We start from the raw sequence: 26,673 nt of genomic DNA on the forward strand, positions 1-26,673 counted from the left end.
CAGTGTGTGGATAGCAAGAGAAAATCCATTGGTGATCACTGATCTGCCTCAGAGCAAGTCATGCAGGAGCCTCACAGGGAAGTCAGTGTATAAACACGCCCACTCATGAATATGCATAAGCAGGCAGCAAACAGCCCGTTGGTTAGAAAGTTACTTTTTAGAGGCTAAAACTCTGGAAAACAGGCGAGTTTGGGAAAGCAAACCTCAAATACTATGTTTTTGGGGTTCTTAGAACAAATGGAGATGAGAAAAAAATGCATGATATGGGACCTTTAAATAAACCTTATAGATTTTATCTAAAATATAGTCTGGAACATTATTATTTTTACTTTGCAGTAGTTGTCAAAGCAAAGTATGGTGTTTGGAATTGGCTTCCAATGCTGCAAAACATTCTAGCATTGTGAGTTGTTTAAAGCCTTTTATGTGTTTTGTTCTTTAATGACATCAACACAATTGTCCACTTTATGTAAAGTAATGATGGACAAATGTACGGAATTACATTTGTGGTTTTTTTCTTATTTAATTAAAATTTTACATCAAACTATATGTTCGCTGCTATGGTTGCTGATGTTTAAATAGAGGAACAACCTTTAGGGTTTAATATACCGGGAGGTATAATGCTTAATTTTATTAGCATAATTATTTGTGTTTTTATTTACAATAACAGTCCTTACTGCTTTATATAGACTAATCCCACCCATGAAACTGCTTTCAAATAGAACATTGTGAGATACAGTATAACCACAATATGATACTGGTGAGGAAATCAAAATTCCTGCTGTTGGTTTTGCAATAAAAGTTGACCAACAGTTGATAGGGATTGATACGATTACCACTGCATCGCAAGCAAAAACTGTAGCGGGAAATTTGATGGCAGGAAATATTGAAGGAAAACGTTTCGAGGATTTAATATAGAGTCGACAGAAAACTGTCGGTGATGCATTACTCACTTACAGTACATATTTGAGTCATTGCAGAGAAAACCAGAAACTCATGTAAATATCATAACACTTCATAAACAAAGATGAGAAATTTGCTAAAGTGCAAAACAAATTTCTGACACAACCTCTGTAGACGTGCTAAAGAGCCGTCAAACGTTAATGTACCGACCGATGACGGCCTTAAAAATCCATTCAGGTGAAAGTACGAAGCTGAACAAACTTGCTGTCTCAGGAAACTTTTTGTCATGAGTGGCACATCCGCTTCCTGGCAAAGAGGCTGAACGTGCATTTTTGAGCATACCCGTCGGCTAAGGATCTGACATCTCACAGCACCTTGGGAAATGGAGGCTTGAATATTGGCTGCGTGGAGTCAGAAATCGGAGCAGCTTTTTTTTTTTTTTTCTGGAAAAGTCCCTGTTTGACTTAAATGGGCTTTAGTGTGTTGTTGATTGTGCTTTCCAATAAACTGGGGTGACAATGGTTTAAGGCACACATGCTAAATTTAGAGCATCAAGTTTGGCCTGCGGCAGCAAGCACAAAAGTCAGAGACGCCATTGTGTAAATTACTAATGATTCAGTTGTAGATATGGACAAATTAATACAAAAATTCTCTCAAACAGTGCAAGACAGTGTAGAAAAGAACAATAGTGCAAAAGATGTAGGCAATAATAAAAGATTTAAAAAATAAAGACATATATATATATATATAGGCCAATATAAAATCATTGCAAATAAATTATAAATTATAAATAAACTGCAAATAATGATTGCATATAAAATTTTTATTGCAATTTTTGTCTAATTATTCCACAAATTTTCCTCAAATTATTCCACAAAATGTCCTCAAAATATTGCATATAAAATTGCGATTGATTATATCACATGATGGCAGTCATTTTTAATCTCAAATTATTAAAGTTCAAGTTCAATTTATTTGCCATTTGCAGTGAAACAAAACACATTGGAATATTTGTGCAAAAATACCCCAGTATGCACCAGAGACAGCAACAACAAACACCAAAATAGACAAAATAAATGAACGCAGTAACACACACATAGCCTACTTAAACAATAACAAACAATAAAGCAATACAACAATAAAAGTGTAAGAACAGCCTTCAAAGTGCTTTGTTCAGCCTAATAACAGCTTGTGGAAAGAACAATATCTTCTTCCAGAAAGAAGGAGCTGGAACATGGCTTTACCAGAGTGGCCAGTACCAGAAGAGTCATTGATGATTCTCTGAGCTCGATTAAGAGTCTGCAATCATTAAGAGCTTCCAGAACAGGCCGCTCACAACTCACAGTCCTTTTTGCAGATCGAACCACCTTGTTCAGAGCTCTCCTTTCTTTGGTTGTGATGTCAGTGAACCACACAGTCATAGAGCTGACAAGCAGACTTTCTATGGTGCAGCAACAAAAGTAAGGCAGAATTTTAGAGTTAAAAGAACCATTTTTCCAAAATCCTGCAATTTTCTTCAAATTATTCCACACAATTTCCTCAAATTACATAAAAATCGGTCACAAAATCAGATGAATTGAATATAAAGATCCTGCATGGACAGATATCTGTCACTTATTGCTTTGATATTATCAGTGCTGTACATATTTTATAATTTATTGATACATGAAAGTGTAATTACTAATTTTCCTGCCTAAAATCTGCAACCCACTTATGATAAACTGCTCCATATTTTGCCCTTGAACTAAAACAAGTTTGACACCCCTTTTTTTTTGTTACCTTGTTGGGTTTTTTTTTTAATAAAGAATTACAATGGTTCAATATTTCAAGGGAGAGATGCAGTATTTTAGATTACCATGCTTAGAATCTGGCAGCTGAAAGCAGTGATAACATTTAAAAACTTGTAAATAACTCTAAAGTTTTTTAAGTTCGAACCCTGCATCGACAGATTTCTCACTGCACGTGCAGCCCTTCTAACACTTTATTCCCAGTGTGTAGTTATGTAACAGTCCACACTGCTTATTCTGGCATGCTTTAGCTCTGCAGCACACGTGGCTGAAGAGACTCTTGTTGCCAGGTTATTTTGCTGTAGCTCATTTGCATTACCAAACAGGACATTGTTTTTCATTTTGTAATGTATGAAACATCGCAAAAGCTCAACTAAGTCATCTCCCTGTTGTTGTGCACGTATCATGCATGCCCATACATATATCACTGGTAATGTAGACACTGATCTATGATTTGGAAATGTTGGTTTTTTATCACTAGTGTCAATCAGTACAATGTGTGAGCATCAATTGAAATATTCATCCTGAATTGATTGTATTGTGCTATAAAGGGGAATGTTTAAAAGTAATAAAGCTGTCAGGATTTACTGGTAATGTCAAATGCAACTGTTTTCCTCATTGCTTAAAAATCTGTTATCTTATGTACACGGATGATGGAAACATGAGTCATGATGTTGCATATCATACATCCCTTGCAGCTCTGGCATTTACGACAGCCATTATTTGTGAAAGCTATATCTGCTAGTAAAACATATGCATCCACATAATGCAGGCTTGGATGAACTAGCTGTGTAAAGACACAGAGAAAAAAAAAACGTCACTACACAAAAAAAAAAAAAAATAATAATAATAATGGTGCTGACTGACACCCGGAGTGTTGTTATCATCGTCCCTGAAAAAAGCCTGTTCCTGCTGGCCCATATACTTAAGACGTTGTGGTTTGCTGTGGAGGTGCCACTGAGGCCAGTTTACTATAAGCATAAAGCTGCCCTTAGAGACATCTATAGTGCATATAGCTCTTTATATAAGATGGTAAATGGATGTTGTAAATCACTTGAAAGACTGCAGCAGTGGGTTTGTGCATGTAAGTGAAGGAGGACTGTCATAGTAAAAAGTCATAATGAGGATCAGTACATTAACTATAAAGGAGAGAAGTGGAGTTGGGGGGATAGAAAAAAGCCTATTAGTGACATTTGGAGAATGGTGCCCCCTTTATGAGAATTCCTGCACCGCCTTAACCTCTCTATGCAGAAACAGACAGGACCATGCAAAGTAACCAGGACCTGATTGCTGCACAATGTATTTTAGGCAAAAAATGCACAAAAACTCCTCTTATACATGGAAGAATATATACAGTATAAGTTTAGCAACTGTTAGTGTACATTAACCTCTTCTGTTTTAATTAGCTTAGAAAGTCCATAATTAACGTTACATCCATGATTTCAAACATTAACTACGACTTTTTTTTACACATGTATGATACACACCCAACAATTAATCTTAATAGGCCCGCTAAGCACTATAAAGCACGGACTACATGATCATCAAAAGCGTGCATCAATTATTGTAGCACAAAAGGTAATTTCTTAACACCTCCCCCAACACACCACACACACACACACACGCACGCACGCACGCACGCACGCACGCACGCACGCACGCACGCACGCACGCACGCACGCACGCACGCACGCACGCACGCACGCACGCACGCACGCACGCACGCACGCACGCACACACACACACACACACACACACACACACACACACACACACACACACACACACACACACACACACACACACACACACACACACACACACACGTACACACGTACACACGTACACACACACGTACACACGTACACGCGCACACAATAGAAACTTGTATGGTAGCTATCTCAAATAATATTGAGGTGAAAATGCAACTGGTAATATCATTTAAACCCATCTTGCTCATGTAACGACGACGCAAAATGAACAGTGTGTAATGAGAAATATAAAATAGAAATTTTATATCAGATGTTTGTCCTGACGCACTAGGCCGAGGGTCCCCAATAAACTGGTTCAAATACACCACTAGTAGGGGTGGGACCAAAAACCAATATGGCAATAATCGCACTTTTTTGTTCACTGTTTCATCTCAGTCTTCGTTAAATTCTGTGGAACTGACACAAATCCACTGCACGTGACAGTGTTGCAACCATTTTTTTTTTTTAATCCTTCAGACATGAAATTGCAATGTATCTATGTGTGAGTTTCTTTCAATATAACAATTATCGTAGAATTCCATTTATCGCGAATCGTATCATATGGATTCCCACCCCTACTCACCAATACTTGACTATATGAGTTATTATCAAAACAAAATATTCCTGGGGTTATGATATATTTATCTTGATTGATTTTAACACATTAATCAGATCTTGTTTTTTTTGAACAGAGGAAAAACCTTTTAAACCTATACTGAGACACAATGACAGCTGTTATGAGTAACAACAGGTTACATTAAACTTTCTGAAAGGCCGGTCTCTAGGATGTGAAGGTCAAATGAAAGCTATTTAAAATACGCTCATCTGAAGGGGGTTAAGACACATACACACAACATATTTTGTGTGTGACCAAGGCTTTATAGAAGTTTTCAATGTACCAAAGAACTTCCCCCCATGCAACAATTTCCTGAGACTTTGGCTTTCCTCATTTTTATCTCCTCTTACTTTTAGCGATTAGCGTTGAAATGTTTAGGATAGAAAGTAATGCTCAAACTTGGCAAAGCATAAAAAAAGACAGTCGGCATACCATAATTTTTACTGTAAGAAGGCAAAGTTAGACAATGGGGAATAGAGACGCAAGTCTAAAGAAATAAGAGTGCAAGTGAAAAAGAACTACAGTATATATTTAGTGTTTGTTCCTGCCCTCTCTACCTTTTGAACCCATTTTCCATTAAAGCGTAGTGGAAGGGTGAGGAGAATTGGCTGTGAGGGACGGAAGAGGTGTCACAGTAATGTTAATTTCCTTTATTCACACAGCTCTTCACTTCCAGCCCTTGATTTTCGGCACCAGTAATAGCCCCCTACCCTCTTCTACTTCTTCTTTCATCCTTTCTCTCCTCTTCTTCATCCATTCATTTATAGTCTTTTATGTTTTCCCCATCGAGTCTTTCATATTCCCCTCACTTCTTCCCCACTTTCAATTTCCCTTTCCATTTGCGTCACCCTATAGCTTCTCCCTGTTCCCTATATTGGCTTCTCATCCATCCATCTAGTCTTGCTCTCAGAGGAGCTCATGTTGCATTTATTTGCATGCGGTCAAAAGGAGACGTGAAAACAGCACAGGTGAGTGCAAACGGCATAGATCATTACCCATAATCACACTTAAAGGCATTTAAAAAGCCTGGCAGGAGGTGGATCAGCTCCTGAACTGTTGCATTGGATTTAAGTGCAGCTCATTAGGATTCTATGCCCATTTTTGGTAAATTTCCACTGCATTTGATATGTCCAAACCCTAACAATTGATATTTGGTTTTGATTAGGAATGCAGGTTCCCTTGTTGCCTTGTGTTGTTGAACTTTGTGGATAACGTTGTTCGTTCCCACAGTGTAGGCTACTGACCTTGAGGAGTGAGTTGAATCCTAAAGCCAGCTAGCTAACTGTAATACCTCTATACCCTCCATCCCCACTATATCTCACTACCTCTTCCTCTGCCATTTCCTTCAGTCAAGGGAAAATAGAATGTGCTACCCCTCAGCCATATATTCACACCAAAGTCTATATATCATCCAGCCTCTTCAGTTCTCCCCAAAAAAGCACTCAAACAACAACCTGCATTCAATCTCCTGTTTGACACAGACTTCACACCATCAAAAACTGGATACATGAGATCTAACATGGAGCTCAGCGTTTACAGTGAGCTCTCGTAATAAATAGGCTGATCCCCACAGAGCTGAGTGACAGACATTCCTTCAGTCTATGGGGAACTATACAGTATGCATGGACTCCTTTGGATAGAGCACTATAACTAACAGCACGCGCACGGCATGCTGTACAACAGCAATAGGGAAGATAACACAGGCTGCTAACGACGTTGTTGATGTAATTCATACTATTTATTTATTTTATTTATTCAGTTCATTTCCGACATGGTTGCAATCACAGAAATTCATTTCCACTATGATGGCCCTGATGTGCAAAGCACAAATGCAAAAGAGAGAACGCACACAATAATAAACAATCAAAATGTGTCTATCAGCCAGTATACCGCAAAAGAAGCAAAATCGCTAATATTTCTGGGTACTGGAACAGACAGTGGTCTCATCCAATCAGCAATGGCCCCTCCCCCCACCCCTTCCTACCTCTTCCGGTTTCTTTTTTGTTGGTGTGTGTTTTCTTGTTTGCGTTCGTGTGTTATCATTTGTGTTTGCTTGTTCTTTTTTGTGTTTGTGTTTTGTCTTTTGTGTTTGCATTTTCTTTTTTGCGTTTGATTTTCTTTTTTGTGTTAGTGTTTCGTATTTTGTTTGCATTTTTTTTGTGTGTGTTTGCGTTTTCTTTGTTGTGTTTGCGTTTTCATTTTTGCGTTAGTGTTTCATCTTTTGCATTTCATTTTTTGTGTGTTCTCTCTTTTGCATTTGTGCTTTGCACTTCGGTGCCACCATAACGAACCCTTTTTAACTTCATCAACTGTTATTATTTTGTCATTTTTAGGTGACACAAAATCCAAACGTTTAATATACGACTGTCCCAAAATATTGTTTCATCAATACAGTATATACAATAATAATGAGAAATGTGTAATTTTGCAACTGCAGCAGTACCTACACTTTATCGTTTTTCTTCTGCCAAAAAGAATTTTAGTGTTTAATGGTGTGCTGGAACCAAGCAAAGGATTTGAATCAGACTCAGAATCTTCATTTTTCCTTTTCATTTGTGTGGTCTTCCTTATTGTCACACGACTGCCATCTTTCTTTCTCCTTGTCACTTCTTTTGTCTATATACACACACCGCAGTTTCCCTCCACACTCTTTCATCATCTACTTTGGCCAGGATAAAGCTTTCACAGCCACTTGCTCAAGATACATCTAATTTACAGCAACATTTTCCCAGAATTCCCCAAAACCAGAGCTTTGCAGCTCAGCCAGTTGGCAGTTGTGCAGCCTAACTGACTACATGCAATTTATTAGAGTTGATCGGAGCATCTGCAGGACCTTTTTGCTTCCCCAGAGAGGAGTAGAGTGGAGTGGCAATTTAGGGTTGGGGGAGAAAAAAGTGACGTGGAAAGAGAGGGATGAAGATTATTAGGGTGTGAGTCTCACTGGAACACAAAGAGAGTTTGATAGAGTTCCATCAATCTAAACTGTCACAGGAAACTGAAAGCTCGCTGGCCAAAGGGACCTGGGGGGGTGAGATGAGTTTATCTCAGTACATCATTTGTCCCTTTTTACTGTTTGTCCTGTGTGAAGATATTGAGTCTCAGACAGCTGAGAAGAACAAATCACATAAGGGGGAAAAAAAAATAAAAAATGTCCACAAGGAGGTGATAGAACACTTCCATGGATGAACGCTGATATGGAGCTTAAAAAACAGTTTTCAGCACAAGAATATACTGCAAGTCACTCCTGCAGTTTATGGCACTTGTGTCTCTAGGGTTGGTTTGTTGTTGTTTTGCCTGTGTACAGGGGTTGTACGTGTAAAGAGTGGACAACCAACTAGATGCTTCTCCTTGACAAAGCCCCCCCTAAAGAAGCAATATCTCCTCACAGCCGGATTGACCTACATGAGACGCTGGGGTGCTGTAAGAGTGTTAGCCTCAGTGTGCAAGTGTGTTTGGAGGAATTATCAGTAAGAAAAAAGAAGGTAAATCATAAAGTGAAAAGTAAATAGTGGTAAAGTTTAGATTAGGCTCCCACTCAAACATTAAGATGGACATGTTTTTTTGTCTTTTATTTCTACTGAGTAACAAATTGTTGAATGATAAATACTACAGGGTTCTCACCAGTGCAGGGGGATCCCTGAAATGTTGAAATGTATAACCCTCTGACTGCCACATTTTGTAAAGTAAATATACAATGTGTTTTTTTTTTTTTTTACTACCTTACTTTAAAGCCAAAACTTAGTTGTTGAATTGGTGAAGGGTCATGTTGAATGGAGTTAGAGAGTTACTCATGCTTGGTGTAGATCCTCTACTAATAAATACTCACAGACACTGGATAGACAAGAAATAACATTTTATTCAAAATACTGATTCAAAGACTCGCTTTTCAAATTTAAAGGGGACATATTATGAAAAATCCACTTTTGCAGTTTTATTGATTACATATGAGGTAACTTGAATGTCCAACGGCACACAAAATATGAAACAAAACCATCCAATTGTTTGTTTGTGGTCTGTGTAAGTCTTACAACACAGAGAAAATTACTCTGTTTCAAATTTTCTAAGTTTGTGATGTCATAAGCTAAATCGGGAAAGAAAATATCCTCACTTCTGCTGGTAACTCCACCCATGGACCTGTTATAATGCCTCGTATCACTGATCTGACGTGTTTGTGACACAATGCGACGCAGCGGTTGGTGAAAACAAATGATTGTCACCTTAAATGCAGTATTCCTGGAGATAAAAGAGCAGAGGAGGAGAAGAAAGTACTCTCATGATTATGCATAAGTAGGCCGCAAAACAGCCCGATTTCAGAACTGCTCAGAAAGTGACTTCTCAGAGGGCTAAATCTTTGGAAAACAGGTGCGTTTGGGAAAATAAACCTGAACTACTATGTTTTTGGGGTTCTTAGAATAAATGGAGATGGGTGAAAAATAGCATGATATGTGCCCTTTAAATTAGGGACTTGCAGTAATATTGGGACTGTTATGGACTAGCTGGTTGAAACACACTGTAGGGGGTGACATCACACCATAGGGGATCAAAATCACAACGTAGGGGGTCCCTACGCTCAACAGCGCTGGCGAGAACCCTGACACCAAGTAGCATCCCCCCACTGAATAAGTAAATGTTTATGATTGAGTAAACTTTATTAAGTTAGTATGTTTAGTCTTCTTCAAATCGGAACTGACCTTTTGGTACAATTTATTAACGGTAATAGATATTTTTATAGTATTTACCTGAAAAAACCTTTCTCCCAGATCCGTTATAATTCCCACGGTAGCAAACCAAAAATGATATTCACGTTTAAAACTGTGTAATTCACAAACGATAAAAAGCAAGTCAACTATCGTGCTGTGGTTTGAAGCCTGTTAGTTAGCACAAAGAAAGACTTAGCAGTAACTACTGTACCATAGATTAGCTTGAGCTACTGTAGCTGCAGTATTGTATTTACATTTTGACATTCCGATCTGCACGGTGTGAAATTAGTGTGATGTTCTGTTTTTAAGAGAGACACTTGCTGTGATAGAAAGAAACTGTACTGTCGATTAAAACCAGACACAAACAAAAATGAGCCATTTACTAAATAACGTGTATTTCAGAATGGTCAGCATCTTTAGCTACATTAGTTCAGGATTTCCTGCTTTTTTAAGTCTTGGTAAAAACGTAGAGACAGCCGTTTCATCTGCATTACAAGGACACCTCAGTAAAAGCATAAAGAAGCTCAGAATATGAATACACTTCACACAACAATTAAGTGTAATCCTAAACGCATTTCATGGGAGTGGGTCAACCACAACTCTTTTTTGATTTGCGTTTTATTTACACACAAACGTGTTACACACAAGTTTGTGTGTGTAACAATCATACGTGTCATAGTGTGGATTTGTTATTGGAAAAGAAATCCATCACAAAATACATCATTTTGATGCAAATATTGTGGTTAGTTCTATATCTTGTGTTTCTCACCAATTACACCTGAGTTGTCAATTGGTAAATTTAATTTTATAAACTAAATGTGACAAAGAAGATTGAAGCTTAAAGCCAACCGGCACTTGTCACATGACATCAACTGTCAATCACTGTTTACTTAAAAAAAAAATAACAACAAGAAAACGTAATGAAATTGAAACAACTTTGTAAGTACAAAGAGAACACTACAGTAGGATTTCAGTCAAGGAATCGCAATGTTTTTAAGATAAAACTCATGTAACACCTAAGTTTAGCCAAGTTTTTTTCTATTCATGCGAGAATTTGTTTCAAAACAGTGATTTGCTCTGTTTAGGTTGTGAATGAGTTGTATCACTGAAGACGAAATTAAAAACCACTGCTCTAGGTAAACCAGTTCTAGAACCATACACTCCTAAATGAAATAAATGAGGTACACAAGAATGAATGAATTAATTTACTAACATGAACACTAAAATGGTGAACAGCAATTTTCCACTGACACTCTACTTGTTCAATTTTGGTCACACTTTTAAATCAATAACACTCTTTAAATTCCACATAGAACCAAAGAAATGTGTGATTAATGTTTACATGCATGAATAAATAAAACTGCATGGACACCTAATGGTCACATGCAATGCCAGAAGTTGCAGAGGAGTGAGAAAACACTAACTGTAGTGACGTGGCTTTGACTTGAATGCTTAATCTAAGTTAACAATTAAGGGTTAAATGACAAAATAAGCTACAAGCATCCTTAAAAAGCTAATATAACTCTTTTTGTTAGGCTTGCAGATAACATCAGCACTTGTTTCTAGTTTCCAAACACATGCTTCTCACTAAAAGACCCCAATGGCAAAGATTTCACATAAACCCATTTACAAAGATTAACAATGTGATAAAGATGCTCAGAAAGAAAAGAAAAAAACACTCATTAAATAGGTTGCATTGCTGCAAGAGTTCCTCACAACACTGTGCTATGCTATTATCAGCTCATAGGGCAATGTTCAACTGCTGTGAAAACCAATCCACACCTGACACCTTTCCTGTTTGGCTATTATCAGCTTCCTGTGTTTTGAAAAGCTGCAAAAACCCAAAATACAGTCCCAGGCTCCATACATCATGATGCTGAACATTAAACACTGCAGCACACAAACCATGTGACTAAATCCTCCTTATCTGGTGAAACATCAAAGAGCTGAACATTTGGTACATTAATCATCAGATTTAACATCTTTTCTTTAAGTTTAAATTAAAGTTTAACTTTAATGGCATTGCAGATTCCACACTGGTTTAATGCTCTACTTTAGACTTTGTTTTAACCACTGTTTTAATATTCAGCAGTAGGGATGTAACAATTCACTCAACTCCCGATACAATTCGATTCACGATACTGGGTTCACGATACGATTCTCCCACGATTTAGTTTACAAAATGGGACTGTAGTCAAATGATGCCTGAAAAATATTCCTTTATATTTTTGGGAAAAAAACTAGAAAATACTGTATTATTTTCCTTTTATTTTTCATTGTCAAAATAATCCCTTGATAAACTATTCAAAACAATGCAATTAAACTAAAAATAAATCTTGAATGAAATAAATAAAGGAATAATACAAATGAAGAAGAAGCTTATTAATTTAAATTCTGGTTCTATAGTAAACAATGCAAAACTGCATAATAGTTCTTTTTCTTCTTAGATGTGCAACTGAAAATGTATTTTGTGCCTTAACAATTGGACTTTAAAAAAAAAAAAAAAAAACGTCATTGCACTGATTTACATCAGATATTTGTTGGGACCAGCAGAGGGCGCTGGTATCCCAGTGGTCGGTTGGCATGTAGCTAATCTCGCAGTGAAGAAGAGATGCTATGCTAGCAGACAGAGCTAATAGAAAAACATGACTTTTATAGATATTCACGTAATATTACAAATATTCTTTCGGTGCTAAAGGGGTAAAGAATCATTTATTAACATGTAACATTAACATGTAAGAGTAGAAGGCGGCCAGAAAGAAAATAGTCGCAGATTCCGATTAATGGAAGATTGGCCTGGTTTGTATTACAAATTGATTGACAAATATCAATCATCAATCTTTAAAAACTTAACAATAAATGTATAATTGTCAATAATATAATCATAGTTTATCTATATTCAGTTTTTTCTTCCAACCACCCCTAATTAACAAATAGTGTAGATATATACTGCTTGAGAACAACCTGCAATATTCATTAATAAATAGTAAATAAATAGCCAGATAAACATTTCATACATAATTTTGAGTTGTTTGAGGAGTAAATGTTGAAGTAGAACTGAGTCAGAACTCTCTCTCTCTCCTTCGTTCTTTCACGCACACGCGCACACGCACAGGCACGCGCACACACACGCACACACACGCACACGCACACGCACACACACACACACACACACACCAGTTTTGACCTCTGCTAGGTTACAGCAGCAGGATGAGTTGAAATGAAGCAATCTCAGTCTGTTCACACTTTATGGGACATCATACTGAGTGTGTCAGTCTGTACATGTTACCTTGATTAAGAATCTAAAAATAGTTCCTGTGTGGTGATGAGAAATATTCCCTCCTCACTGCATTTAGCAGGAATGCTTATGCTAATATGTAGTAAAAAAAAAAAAAAAATACACCAAAAAAAAAAAACTAATCAAGTGTGGGTAAAGTCATGACATCTCTCTAAGAACTGTAATGCAAAGCCTCATTTGTATGCTATTTCCTATATGCATCTTCTTTACTACGGCACTTCGATGACATGCAAAGGAAGCAGCCCAACAAAATGCGATGCAGCCGTTATCCTTGGAGGAATGCGTGCAGAGGAACCCTGGAATGTCAGAGATGATGGTATCTTTTAAAACATAAATGAGCTATTTGGCTTGGAGACAAGTCAGCAAGAGTTAAAGACACTTATCTGTGGAGTGAGAAAAAGAAAATGACACTAACATTGACCAATATTAACAACTATGGAAAATCTTGTGCACTGGAGCACTAACAATTTACACCAGCAGTGGTTAAACGTCTTTCTAGAGCACTTGTATCAAATGTAAGGCCCGGGGGCCAAATCAGGCCCTTTAGAGCATCAAATTTGACATGAAGGAGAACATAAAAATGACAGAGAAACCATGAATCATTATGTGTAAATTGCCAATTAATTCAGTTCTCTCAGCTCCTCCTCACACACAGATTAATCTTCATCATTTTTGTGATCTCTAAAATGTTATAATGAACCATCATATAAGTTGTAAGGGTGTAACAATCCATCCATTAAATCATTCGATTTATATTCCTACGATCCTTCTACATGGATCTGTGCTCGGCATGTTGTCCTTCAGGATGACATTAATTGATCTAAAATCATTGTAAAAGGTAATCAATTGATTGTATCGATATAAGCAAATAGGATTTTAGCATGGCAGACTTTATAAGCATGTGATTTATAAAAGCGTTTTTAATATCAAAGACGTTAAGGCCAACAGACAACAAAATAGAGAAACCGGCGAGCAAAAAATTGATTAGAGAGTCCAGTGAGTGGAAACACTTTGGCTTTAACACAGCAGGAATTATTCTAAAGGAGTCGCTCGCTGTGTCGACAATTGTTGCTGCAGCAACGGCGGTGGTGGCGTGAATGGCATGAATCGTTTCACATCAAATCGTTCTAAATTAACCATTATCATCCTTGATCGAATCGGCAACAACGAATCGAATTGTTGCTGAAATGAATTGTTTCATCCCTAATAGTTGATAATACATCTATGTATTATGTTACTCATGCATTCTCCATTTCACCCATTGTTAGAAACACAGATGAATCACATCTGAAACAATTATACATATACAGTGATTCTTGATTGGCATTGTCACTCAAATGTCAACCACAACAATGAAAGAGAACAGAAATAGCAGATGACACAAGCTAATTATTAACCATTTGTTATTCAGAACGTGAAGCAATCCCTTCCCTTGCAGCAGGGCCCTCGCTTTGTGTCGTAACCAAACAGGCTGAGAAAAGACTGAAAGCATACAACACAAATGATGGATGCCGAGCGTGAACTATACGGAGAAGAAATAGTGGTTCTACTGAAGACGTTTGACAGGGTGCTTATTATCCCCCTGAAATAAACCAATAGCACAATGGCATTAAACAGTTAATCCCCTTTTGCTCCGGCTACGGACGAGAAAACAAGATGCAGTCAGGCCGACTTCTGTGAGAAAGGGGGCTGTTGTTTCAACATCCATCCCATCATTCACTGTCACAGGCAGCAGTGAATCAGAAGCCTAACTAGTGAGCTGGTTCAACCTGAGGGAATTGATTACACACCTTCCTTCCCATGACATTTGAAGCCGTGCCACTAATTGTACAATGAGCATTGACTGTAACATTAATAACGATCCAAGCAGTACATCTTCGGCATTTGTGTGTTGTTGCTATGATCGGCGGGTTTGTACGTGTTATTGATCTCAAAGATATGATAAAAAACAACAGATTTACTGTATGTTTGTTCCAGCATGTAAAGAATGACACTTGACATGTAACAAATCATAACTTAACAGTGTAGAGCTACTTGGCTAGAAATGAACTTAAACAAAGCAGTTTAGATACAACATGCACAATGACTCAATTTTCACTTTTTACCAATTTTTGGGGGTTATTTTGCACACAAATCATTCATATTCTTCAGAATAGCAAGTCAAAAAGCAATACCTAAGTACTGGCTCCAGAGGAGCCCCACAATCTTAGGACTCTATATATACGCAAGATGGAGAATAAAGGAGATTAAAATTGGCAAAATTGGGATTGCCACAAACAGACACAGAACAATACCTGTGTCAAAACCGTAGCGTGCTACCTAACGTTTGTGTTTTTTGATCTTTTTATGATCTTTTTTGCCTTTTTTGTACAACCCAATCCACTGTTTATGTCATATTTTGCTACACAATTCAAAATAAAAATAATAAAGTTTAAAAAATAATAATGTTTTCCAAGAAAAAGGGTGCTGAGTAAAATCCTATCAGTACTGAGTTATTGAAGAAGTCCAAGTCAAAAAACAAAGACTGGTCAAACAGTTAACATTATTACATAAAAGAAAACAATGTGAAAAGAAATATTATAGTTCTGGTAAATCATGGGAATGTATGACATTTACTGATAAACATTTTACAGTTAAACACACACTTAAATTGATCGTCCACTGTTTTTACAAATGTGTCCTAAAACCTTTGAAATGTACTTATTAGAAGATCTATACCTAACAAAACACATTATTTTGCAACTTTCTGCAGTTCATGATTATTCACTAACTTCAGCCACCAGAGCATCAGCCACACACTGTTTAAGGTGAAGTAAAGGTCCCTTAGGAGAGCTCTTCTTCTCTGCTTCATTGTCTACTATGAGTACGAACCCGCAAAGTTGGGACATATTTTTTTTTGGGGTCACAACTGTTTTTATTTTCTTTTGGTAATCAAAAGAGGGTTACATCAGCATCTTTAACTTTTCCTGGTTTTTAAGAGCAACTAAAAGCAGCACAATCTGTCATTTTGTTCGAAAAAGCTGCTAAATGAGCTCAAAAGCAGGCTGAATTCTTCCCTCTAATATGGAAACAATGGGACGTTTACAGGCATTGGGGCCGTGTGACGTCTTCAAGATCGCGGAACACTTTACCGCTCTAAAAAGGTAGTCTCATTTTTAAAAGGGATTAAACAAATATAGGGCCAAATAATCCGTTTTGTGAGGCGTAGATCTTCTAATAACTACATTTAAAATGTTTTTAGGCCTCATTTGTAAAAACAGAGGAGGATCCCTTTAAACACCTGGACTTGATATTTATGTTGATGTAGAATAAATCAAACACGCTAGATAAAACATTAAAGGACAATATTTCTTGTAGTAACGTTAACACATTCAAGAGATTTGTTCACCATCTGCAGTCAGAAGTTATAGTACATACTCCCCCGTTGGAGAAAAACACCTGTGCCAATATTATTACAGCTTATTGTCTCTATATCTTACTTCCACAACCTTTTCTCCATCTCTGAATGCCCATGTTTCAACCACTACATTCTCTCTTTCATTTGCAGCAACAATCACCTGCCCAACAACCATTGTTCTGCAGTTTTTGTCTTCCTCTGTATTGTGCAACATCCCAATTACCACCGTATTCATTTCCTCTTCACCTGCGATTATTGCCTTTAAAAATAAATACAGAAAATATTGAGTTTTCCTGCCTTTGTAATTCTGGTTTTTATTCCCCTCTCCGTGTTTATCTGCAGAGGCATGTTTAACTGAGTGACTTTTTCCCATTCTAAATTTGCTTATTGACAAAGTAAATACTTCATTACCCCTGAAGTTCACAGCCCAAATTACAGAGCTGGCCCACCCCAAGGCTGAGTAAATAAATTGAGAGACTGTAATTTTCTCGAACAAAGGGTTTTTTCCATCAGCCTCTGTCCACATATTTATTAATATTGTGCTGCACATTGAGTTTCTTTTAATGGAGGGTTTACTCACAACTTGGAAGCATTACAATGGAAGAAGGAACATGGAAAAGACGAGATGCTACATATACAGTAGCTTGTCCTCACGGAACCTTTTGCAAGGTCAAGAGCCATAAACAACATTACTTATTATTAGGGGTGTTCGATATCGGTCCGATATTAGCCTGAAAATGAAAATCGGATTTCTGTATTTTTTATATATTTTATTCAATTATAGAATACTGTAGATATTGTGTTGAAGGTTAAAATGTATGTAACCAATTGGTTAATAATAGATGGGTCAGTTTTTCTCATACCTACTCTATTGTTCTCTGTTTGAGTAACATCACTTGATCAAGCCTTTTCTAACATCCCACACGAAAGTAATCATTATTTTTTTATTAAAGAAAAATAAAAGCATGTATGATTCATGCTGATATCGGATAAATATCGGTATCGGCCAATACATAAGGCTGCAATATCTGTATCTTATTGTTCCCAGAACCTTTCCAAAATAAAATTATTGACTAAGTCCCTATATTTACTTTTTCATCTCAGCATATGATCTTAACTACGGTTCACTTAAATAAATCCATAAACATTTAGTTTAAAAAAACTAATAATTCACAACATACTGTATGAAAACTCCCAGGTCTACGACATCTACAGGTTCCTGTGTTATATTTTGTATTTGGTTTCTAATCTTTTTTTCTCTTACTTACTAGGAAAAATACTAACACTTTACCTTGAACATTTTTGTGCTTTTTCATTTTAAGATGTTATTTTCACACCGTTAATATAGTCCTCTAAGCTGAGAATGTTTTAACAAGCACCAATGTGCCATGTGAGGTGGGCTCATTTTTAAACGTATTACCTAATATTACAGATTAGAAGTAAGTGGACTAAAGTTTTCAGTGCATGACTAAAAGGAGCTGTTTTTGGATTTCGGTGCCCATTCTGCATCACAACATGTGTATTCATTGGTTGCATCATTCGTTTGTTTGTTTCTCTACAATTCATCACTTTAGCACAACGGCTTCTTGATTTCACTGTGTAGTTGTTAGATGGCTCACTGTACTACACTTGTATTTATCTGTATTATATTTGTGTATTTTTTTTGTTTCCTGGAGGTGTGCACTTGTATTTCATCCCTATTTAATTAACAGTCTTTAGAATAGTCTTTTATTGTCACGGTACTTGGTGGTACAGTGAAATTTGAGTCTTATTTAATTATGTACGTTTTATTTAATTTTCTTCCTTTTCTATGTTTTAGTGTTTCTTCTTTTCTTTCGAAAAACTCTAGAGCTTCTGTAAAAAGAAAAAAAAAGCAATTTCCTCCAGGGATAAATTAAATATATCTGATTGTGATTGTTTTAGTATGCATTGTTAATTTTGGGATTAACTGATTAACAATTATAAAAGTGTCAAATTTGAAATATTTACTGTATCCTTATAACCTTTTAGCAGATTTTCACTTTAATGTACTTGACGTCCAGTAACCTGCTTTACACCCACAGCACGTCATAAGGACCAATTGATTCTTACTTGTTTACATTTTTAAAAAAATCTACAAATACTAGACTGGCATAAGAAGCAACCATTAAAAAATAAAGCAAGTACAGGTAACCTGCAATCAATAGATTACGCATACTAATTCAAATCAAACTGTATCCTATTCAAGCTTTGCCGTTTTTGCAAATTCAAACCAGTGAACCACAAGGTGAACATGTCCAATAAATACATTATTGTATTACATTTAAGAGCTGAGGTCACTTCAAATTAGCCCATTAGTTAATAATTAGATTCAAACATAGAGAGGAGATAATGATAGTGGTTAATATTACAGTGTATGAAGTGCCTTCAAGGAGTCACATTATTTAATTGATTTTAGCTTAAAGACTTTCCTATTCATTTACTATCCCTTTGTCATATGAAAGCGTTTCCACCTTTGAATCCCCCCCTCATTAGGCTCACACTTAGCGAGTGTAAAACATCAGTAATATTGTGAGTAGTGATGCAGAAGGCATTGATGTTCAGCAAAGTCAGGTTTAAAAATGAGAAAATACTGTATTATATTACATTTTTATTATACAATTTGAATATAATTGTCATTAACTTTAGCATCTAATGATCAAAACTAAATCAATCTGTGTATGTTTGCTGTTAAAAATTAAATTGTGCCATCAAATGCTTATTAAGTATAGTATTTAAAGTATAGTAAAGTATAGTAAACCCAAACTTAACGCATCCAACGCAGACATGAAACTTCAGTTCTAACTCCTTTACATATAGTTTTCAGTTTCAATGATTTGCTGTGTTTTTATTACAGCTCTTGCTGAAGATTTAAATTAGAATTCTACGTTTCTTAATGATGTTCAATCTAAATCATTTAACCACATAAGTTAATGTGTAGAAGTGCCGATAATAGATACAGAAAACAAATTCAAATATTCCAACACAATTTGTGCTATGTACTGAAATCAATAAAAGATTCATGTTTTTGGACCATGGGAGTATAACCTCACACCGTGGAGAAAAACTTGTTTTTAAGGCAACACCCACATGTTGTATTTACTGCAGCATGCTGGGAAACAAATCAGAAAGGAGAAGGGTTGCTGGGTGTGTTCACAGACCTTACGCTTAACCTTTATGTGCATCATTGTTACTATTTATTGCATTTGGAAGAGCAAAAAACTGTTGTTTAGCCTCAGACTCACCAGAGCAGGGGTTTCTAACCTTGGGGTGAGGACCCAATTTGAGGTCGTGAGACACTGGGAGGTGGTCGTCAGATGCCTTCAAGAAACTAAGAATAATTTTTGAACATCTTGAGTCCATTTTTGATTATTTTTCTGCAACTATACCAAATTCACTCATTTTCTTCACTTTTTTTGCTCCTTTTAATGCTTTTTTTGCTACAGTACTCCCATTTCTGCCACTTCTCCGTCAAAAAAGTATTTTCTGCACAGTTTTTTCCCCTTTCAAGACGTTTTCAGCAATTATAAACCCTTTCCACCATTTTTCCCACCTCATGACACATATTTTGACCCATTATTGTCACTTTTATCCTCTTTTCACCGTATTTCATAGTTATTTTTGCTCATTTTAACCACATTCACGATTTGCCATGCCAGTTTAAACTTATTGTTCCAACTTTTTAATTTACATTACCTCAACACTTTACAGGACTTTACAGGACCTCCCCCCCATTTCTGCCACTTTTAAGCCAATATTGACACAATATTGAACCCTTTTTACTCACTCTAATTCACAACTTTTAACCAATTTCTGTTTTTTGAAATCCCGTTTCACCACCTTTTCCACCATTTCTTAGTTTGAACCCATTTTATTTCTGATTAAAACAAGGATTTACATCTTTAAGATGACTATATACTATGGCGCAAATAATAATAAACTTCCTGGATAACAGTGAATATTATTCAGATACATTCATAGAACATTGGACCAGTTTTTTGCTGATTTCATTGATGACCCCAAAAGGTACTCCCCTTTATTCCTTCTTCAATGTGCTTGTCTGTGTTCAACCACCTTAAGGTACAGTGGGGGTCTCTGGTCTCTGGCACCTTTATTTTGAAAAGGTTGAGAACCACTGCACAAGAATATTATGATTGAGGAGCCCTGGGGGCTTAATTAAAGCAAATACTGAGCTGTGTAGTAAAAGTGACAAAAACTGTTTAGATCTTAATTGGATTTGCATTAAAATTCCACGTGCCTACATTATTGCTCTGCTTTCTAAACCTCTGGCCTTGGCGCCAATGCGTAACATGACATTGGTATTCAGCATGTGCCCCACAGTTTGCTGCATGTCCACCTCTGAGTCATGCTGGATGAACCCTCGGCAGCAAAAGGTACACGACCTTCCCTTCAACACCGCTGCTGGCTCTCCACATGTAACTTGTTAATGTCACAGCTATCCTGTCTATCTATCCCTGTCCCTCCATTGCCACACAACTCAGAGGTGAAAAATGTGACCCCCAAGGTCTTACACAATCATATCCTCTCCCTTTTCACCCCTCACGGGTTTAAGGCTGTGGCTCCGACACCCCGCAAATAGTGACCTTTCACAAGCATGTAATAAAAGCCACTATTTCCCCCGTCTCATTTCACGTCAAGCTTCAGGACTTAACAACAAATAATACGGTTTTCTACATGTCATATGACTCAGTAATGTCTCCGTTTTGTCAACATAATCCACTCTAGTCACTATTTCATACTTTCTGTTGTAATCTGTCCCTTGTAGTTGAAAAATGTAGTTGAAAAAAACCTTCTGAAACAGAGAAAGGAATTTGAAAAGGAAAAAGAAATCTGATGCTTTTTTGATTATAATGTCTCTCTATTCAACAGTGTGACAACGGACCAATCTGTCCAATTCGGCCCATGATTGAATGTTACATTTCAAGTCCTGATTGTGTTATTTTGCGGTTGAAAACACATTCAACGCTTTATCTGAAGTGTTTTGATGAACAAGCGGTTCCGATTATTATGACAGCATTCAAATCTGAAAAGCCACCGGTACAAAGAAAGGTTTAGCTGTTGGTGTAACAGTACAAATGGTGATGAGTTTACTTGGTGATGGCAGAAGCATTGCACCTCCAATCACAGGACTGTGTGGGATGTCGTGCAAAACATTAAGGTGATATGTTGGTTGGCTGGAATTAAAGGTTTTCACAAATAATTGTTTGGGTCCACATCACGCATTTCAGTGTTGTTTTTACTCCTAAACGAGTGGCTGGGGGTGTGGCTAAAGTTGCCCTTGCAATGTTATCTCGCATGAAATTCTCTGAAGCATAGAAAATATAAAATTAATAACATTAGTTGACACAATATGCACAATAGTAGCATCACATTATACTTTTAGCACAACCAAAATAGCTTAAAGTCTATCACTCCTTCTAATGCCCCGCCCCATTACTTAGGGAGGGCTGGTGACTGTCACAATCAAGCAATGAAATGAATGTATTTCTATCATTGCAATAATAAAAGATGCATAGCTGTCGCAAAAAGGTTGCATTACACGTAGTGTTAATCTTTGATAGCATATGCAGACATGGTGAAAAAAATAAATAACATTAGCTGACTATTTTAGACATTTCTGGTAATATTTAAGGAAGTTTAAGAAGCAGGGAAAGATGTTGAAACGGAAATAAAATAGAAAATTGTATAAAGCGACGTGGATGGGTATACCCTGACACAGAATTTAGGATGTTTTAAACAGAAAATCATAAGCCCTCCTAAAGTAAAGACTAGTTTTGGACAGAACTGTCAATGTGACAAACACGAGAGAAATGAGATGTCCTCAGGGCCACTTATTCGTAAAGACTTCCATTCAATTTAGTGATTCACCTAAAATGAGCTTGTGGCTACTAAAATAATTTCTGCTCTAATAATTTCAAAGCTACAGTAAATGACTTTTATTCAGCAGTCAATTAGATTTAAACAGCAAACGTAGAGGAAAAAAAATACCTAATGTATGTCTACTAATAATGCAAAGCTCAAGTCAAAGATTATTACAACATAGATGTCCTGCTCAGTACTAACGACAAACAAACTCCTTTTGCATGCATCCCTCCATTATCCTCATCCTGAGGTCTTATTCGCTCACTGCAGATAGTTCACAGGGGGTTCCATCTCTAAAATAAGTGATGCCAAAGAACCAGATGGGCCAGAGGAGAAGGAAGAAAATAAAGTGCTTTTACACCAGCTGCTATCCTGAAAAGTGGTTACATTTCTAAGAGGGAGAGCAGATCAAAGATGCCAGGACCACTGCACGCACACACGTGGCCTCATCTTTTCATGAGATTCCAGCAGGTTAGGTGGTAATGACTCCCCTTACACATTAAAGGGTGTTTAGTAGGCCAGGCTCATAAAAGAAGCAGATGATCAAAGAAACTGGGGCTGGCTTTGTGTGTTTGGAGGAAGAGTTGGAGGTTCCTCTTTTCCTTTGGCTTAGTAGAAAGCTTAAACCGTATCACTGCACAGGCACACACCACTGTGTTTTATTATGCATACTTAGAAAGTTTAATAAAACCTATGGGGTAAATATTGAAAATGAGAAAATGTAATCACTTTGGTTATAATTACAACATCATAAATCTCCATTCGTCTATATGCTTTAAGGCAGTGTTTCTCAAATGGGGGTACGTGTACCCGTAGGGGTATGTAATGGCACTAGAGGGGGTACTTGAGAGAAAGAGTGGGAAATTAACAAATGAAAGCATTAAAAATATGGTTTAAATAATGTTTTTTTTTTTTTTGTTAAAAATCACTATCATAATAATAATGATGATAGAAATTATCTTGATTAGAACATGAACTGAAAATACAAGGTCCCACACCAGGAAATGATCAAATCTATAGAAATAAATCTATTCATGAGATACTAAATACTGTTTCATTCCACTTATTCACTCATTCCATCCATCATTATGCTGTATATTTGGGTTTTTTCCATAATATTCTGAGCATAATGTTGTAGTCGGACAAAGCGGGGAAGCTACATGGATACAGAAATAAAAGAAAAGGGGTACTTAAGCCAAAAAATGATTTGATAACCACTGGTCTAAGGCACGGAGACATGTACTCCTACTGTACATACAATATGTCAACCCAAGATTCATGTTTTTCCAAAATTGAAGATTTGGACCTGATAACAAACACACAATCTACTCAGATCTTACAACAAACACACACACATATAGGAATACACACAAAAACAGACAGTGCATAAGCTTTTGCATGAGTTACTAGAAGAAAACATGCCTGTAATTAAGATTTAATGATCAGAACAGCATCAAGGGATGAGTAGCTGTGAACTACGGCTGGGCGATATGGACCAAAACTCAAAACTCGTTATTTTTTCACAAAATATGATATACATTTTCATATTGTTAACACAATAAAGTCTGACCAGAAAGACAATTCAGGTTAAATTTGCTGATGCAAAATGCCACACGGGCACATTTATTAACAAACAGTTGCCAAAATGTGCCACTTTGAGCTTTTTCTACTGTAAGGGACAGCACGTGTGAGTGAGTTCTGTAGTGTGGCTTGTTTAGGGGAAAGTCTGGGTTAGGACACACTCAGCAATCCATCTAACAGCTACTCCTAAAACTAGTATTTTGATACAAAATAAGCAATAAAATATATATCTCAGAAATGTGGAAAAATAGTAAAGGACACTGTTTGACTGTACTCTATAAAAAAATCATAAATTCACACTTTTCTGTGACTAAATACCATTGGACGCACCATTATGTGTGTTCCCTTCATCCCATCTCTGCTCATTAACATATAGTCTCCAGGACCAAAAGGAAAACAACATGAGTAACAACCTCTGGGTGACGCTGCCAAAAATATTTTAGTGTGTAATCAGTGCCTTGACATTAAGACATGACTCACATTGATAACACCAAAACAGCTGCAGGAACAGGGCAAATTATTCAGGAGTTACAAGTGGCAGATGACAAATAAAAACAAACATCACACAAACCAATACCAAAAAACGCAACAGTACGATCTTAATCATTCAGCACTTTGTCAACAACATTTTTAGGAAGTGACCGTGACCTTCTATGAAAGAAAGCAGCTCTTGCATCTTTGCAAAAAAAATAAAATAAATAAATAAAAAAAAAAGAGGTGCAGTTCTACCATCTCATCACTAAGAGGTGCACTTGTATGAAACTTAATCTCCAATTCTACACGTTCACTGCTCTCCTGTTTCTTTAACTGTCATGCTTCTAGAAAAGTATCACGACCCAAACCTTCAGCAAAAATGCATCCATGACACAAAAACCAAAATGTGTAACTAATGTTTAGAATAAGGATATGTCTGAAAAAACAACAAACAAAATAAATAAAAAAACAACTACTGAAACATGAGAACATTTACAAATCATTGATTATTCATGAGGTTGGTGATAAACATAATGTGCAGTATCTCCGTTCTTCAAAATAAGGTGCAACAAGCTGATAAAAAAAAAGAACATTAATGGTAATTTGAGCAAGATGGACACATATTACATCAACTAGTCTGGACTTCCTTTAAAAAAAATGTGGTAATGTTTTCTATGTAAGCTTAAAAGCTGTAATTAAAACATAGTGGTCAAGTATATATATATATATTTTTTTTAAAAAGGCCCACTTACCATATTAACCTCTGATACCATGTCTATGCTGGCTATGTCTATGTTCATCCCCACTCCAACTGGAGGACCTGGGACAGGAAAAAGCAACAGAAATTAGGAAGAAGAAAAGAGAAAGAAAGAACCGCAAGAACATTCATCACATATTCAAAGTCAAACGTTAAGGGCAAGAAGAAGATTCATGTGAATTCAGCTGTTGTCAGCAGGGTGACAGGTGACAGTAATGGTGGGATTAGGAGCTGGTACTGCCCACCCAAAAAGTTACAAACATGAATTCAAACTGTTTTTAAATCCTAAAATCTAAACATTAAGTTTAGGATAAATGGACATAAATTTGTCCAAAACGTCATTATGGCGACTTTTTAATCATCCCTACAAGAAAAAAAAAACAAAAAAAAAAAAAGAAAAAAAAACAAAGATAGGATCTCTGATCCGGAATCACTATCCACATTAGCAACTTAATTAATTTTATGGCTGTTAAGACAATTACCAAAGCTTTATTACATGTGAATGTGCGTCAAGAAAGTCTCCTTTACGCAAAGGCAAAGCATTTATAGACGTGTCTAGTAGAATTCATCAAACACTGCGTTGTTCGACAAAAGCACAGTTAGTTATTGATAATATGAGATCATTTACCTCCGAAATCTGGCCTCAACCGAATATCATAACCTTTCAACAGCCTATCCACCGTTTCCTTCACCAGAGGCATATTGCTCGGGTCATTGACACTGGTGCTAAAAGCAAAACAAAAAAATAAATTAATAAATAAATAAATAAATAAAGGCACATAAAAGAGACACAACAAGCTTCAGATGTTATCCCCGATCATTTCCATTCACAGTGGACTGTTAAAGTATCCCTTTGGTTATAAATGTGAGCTGTCACGGACTCTAACGCTTACCTCTGAGCGCAAACCACGGCCACGACCACGGGCAGCAGCCACACGCACGGACACCTCATCCTCCGTATTCTGAACGCCACCATCCCCTGAAATGTGAAAAATGTCTCTTATACTTTAACTGAAGACAGGCGAGGTCCAACTTCTTCTTGCCAGTGCAGTAGATCCAATGCCGGGCGCATGCGTGTTCTCCACCACAACATGAAGAAGCGGGACTGATGCTGATGCTGATGCTGATGCTGCTGCTGATGCTGATGCTGCTGATGGATCCACACACACGGAGGAAATTTAAAGGACAATCTAGACTTCGAAGGGGACTCCGAGGTTTTCCCTCGTTTGATATTTTACCATCCAAGTGACTGAACACGAAAGGGAAAGTCGGTAGTTTGAAAACACAAGGGAGAAGCGGAAGATGTGGGTGGGGTTGTCCCCTTTTCAGTCGCTCGCTCTGCAGACAGCCGGCAGGCACATCGCCTCGTTGTCCCTGAGCAAGGCACTTAACCTTAGTGCTCCATGCACAGCAACCCGGGGGCCTGCCTATCATCTCTGAAATGTAAATATACCTGAAACCCAGCAGGAAAGGATTTATTCAACTTTATATGGCAGGGTCACCAAGATCTA

At 36.9% G+C, this 26,673-nt stretch overlaps 1 protein-coding gene across 1 annotated transcript in view; it reads right to left on the reverse strand.

Moving 5' to 3' along the window:
• The window catches only part of gabrb2b (gamma-aminobutyric acid type A receptor subunit beta2b), a 60,603-nt gene extending 34,175 nt beyond the window's left edge, over positions 1-26,428 (reverse strand). The window contains exons 1-3 of the mRNA XM_028467136.1: positions 26,056-26,428; positions 25,791-25,888; positions 25,158-25,225 (exon numbers count right to left, since the gene is read on the reverse strand). Of these exons, the coding sequence (XP_028322937.1) occupies positions 25,158-25,225; positions 25,791-25,888; positions 26,056-26,138 (249 nt within the window). The 5' untranslated portion in view covers positions 26,139-26,428. The remainder of the gene's footprint in view (positions 1-25,157; positions 25,226-25,790; positions 25,889-26,055) is intronic.
• Positions 26,429-26,673: the final 245 nt, after the last annotated feature.

Source organism: Gouania willdenowi, chromosome 14 (assembly GCF_900634775.1).
Source record: "Gouania willdenowi chromosome 14, fGouWil2.1, whole genome shotgun sequence".
Taxonomy (NCBI): domain Eukaryota; kingdom Metazoa; phylum Chordata; class Actinopteri; order Blenniiformes; family Gobiesocidae; genus Gouania; species Gouania willdenowi.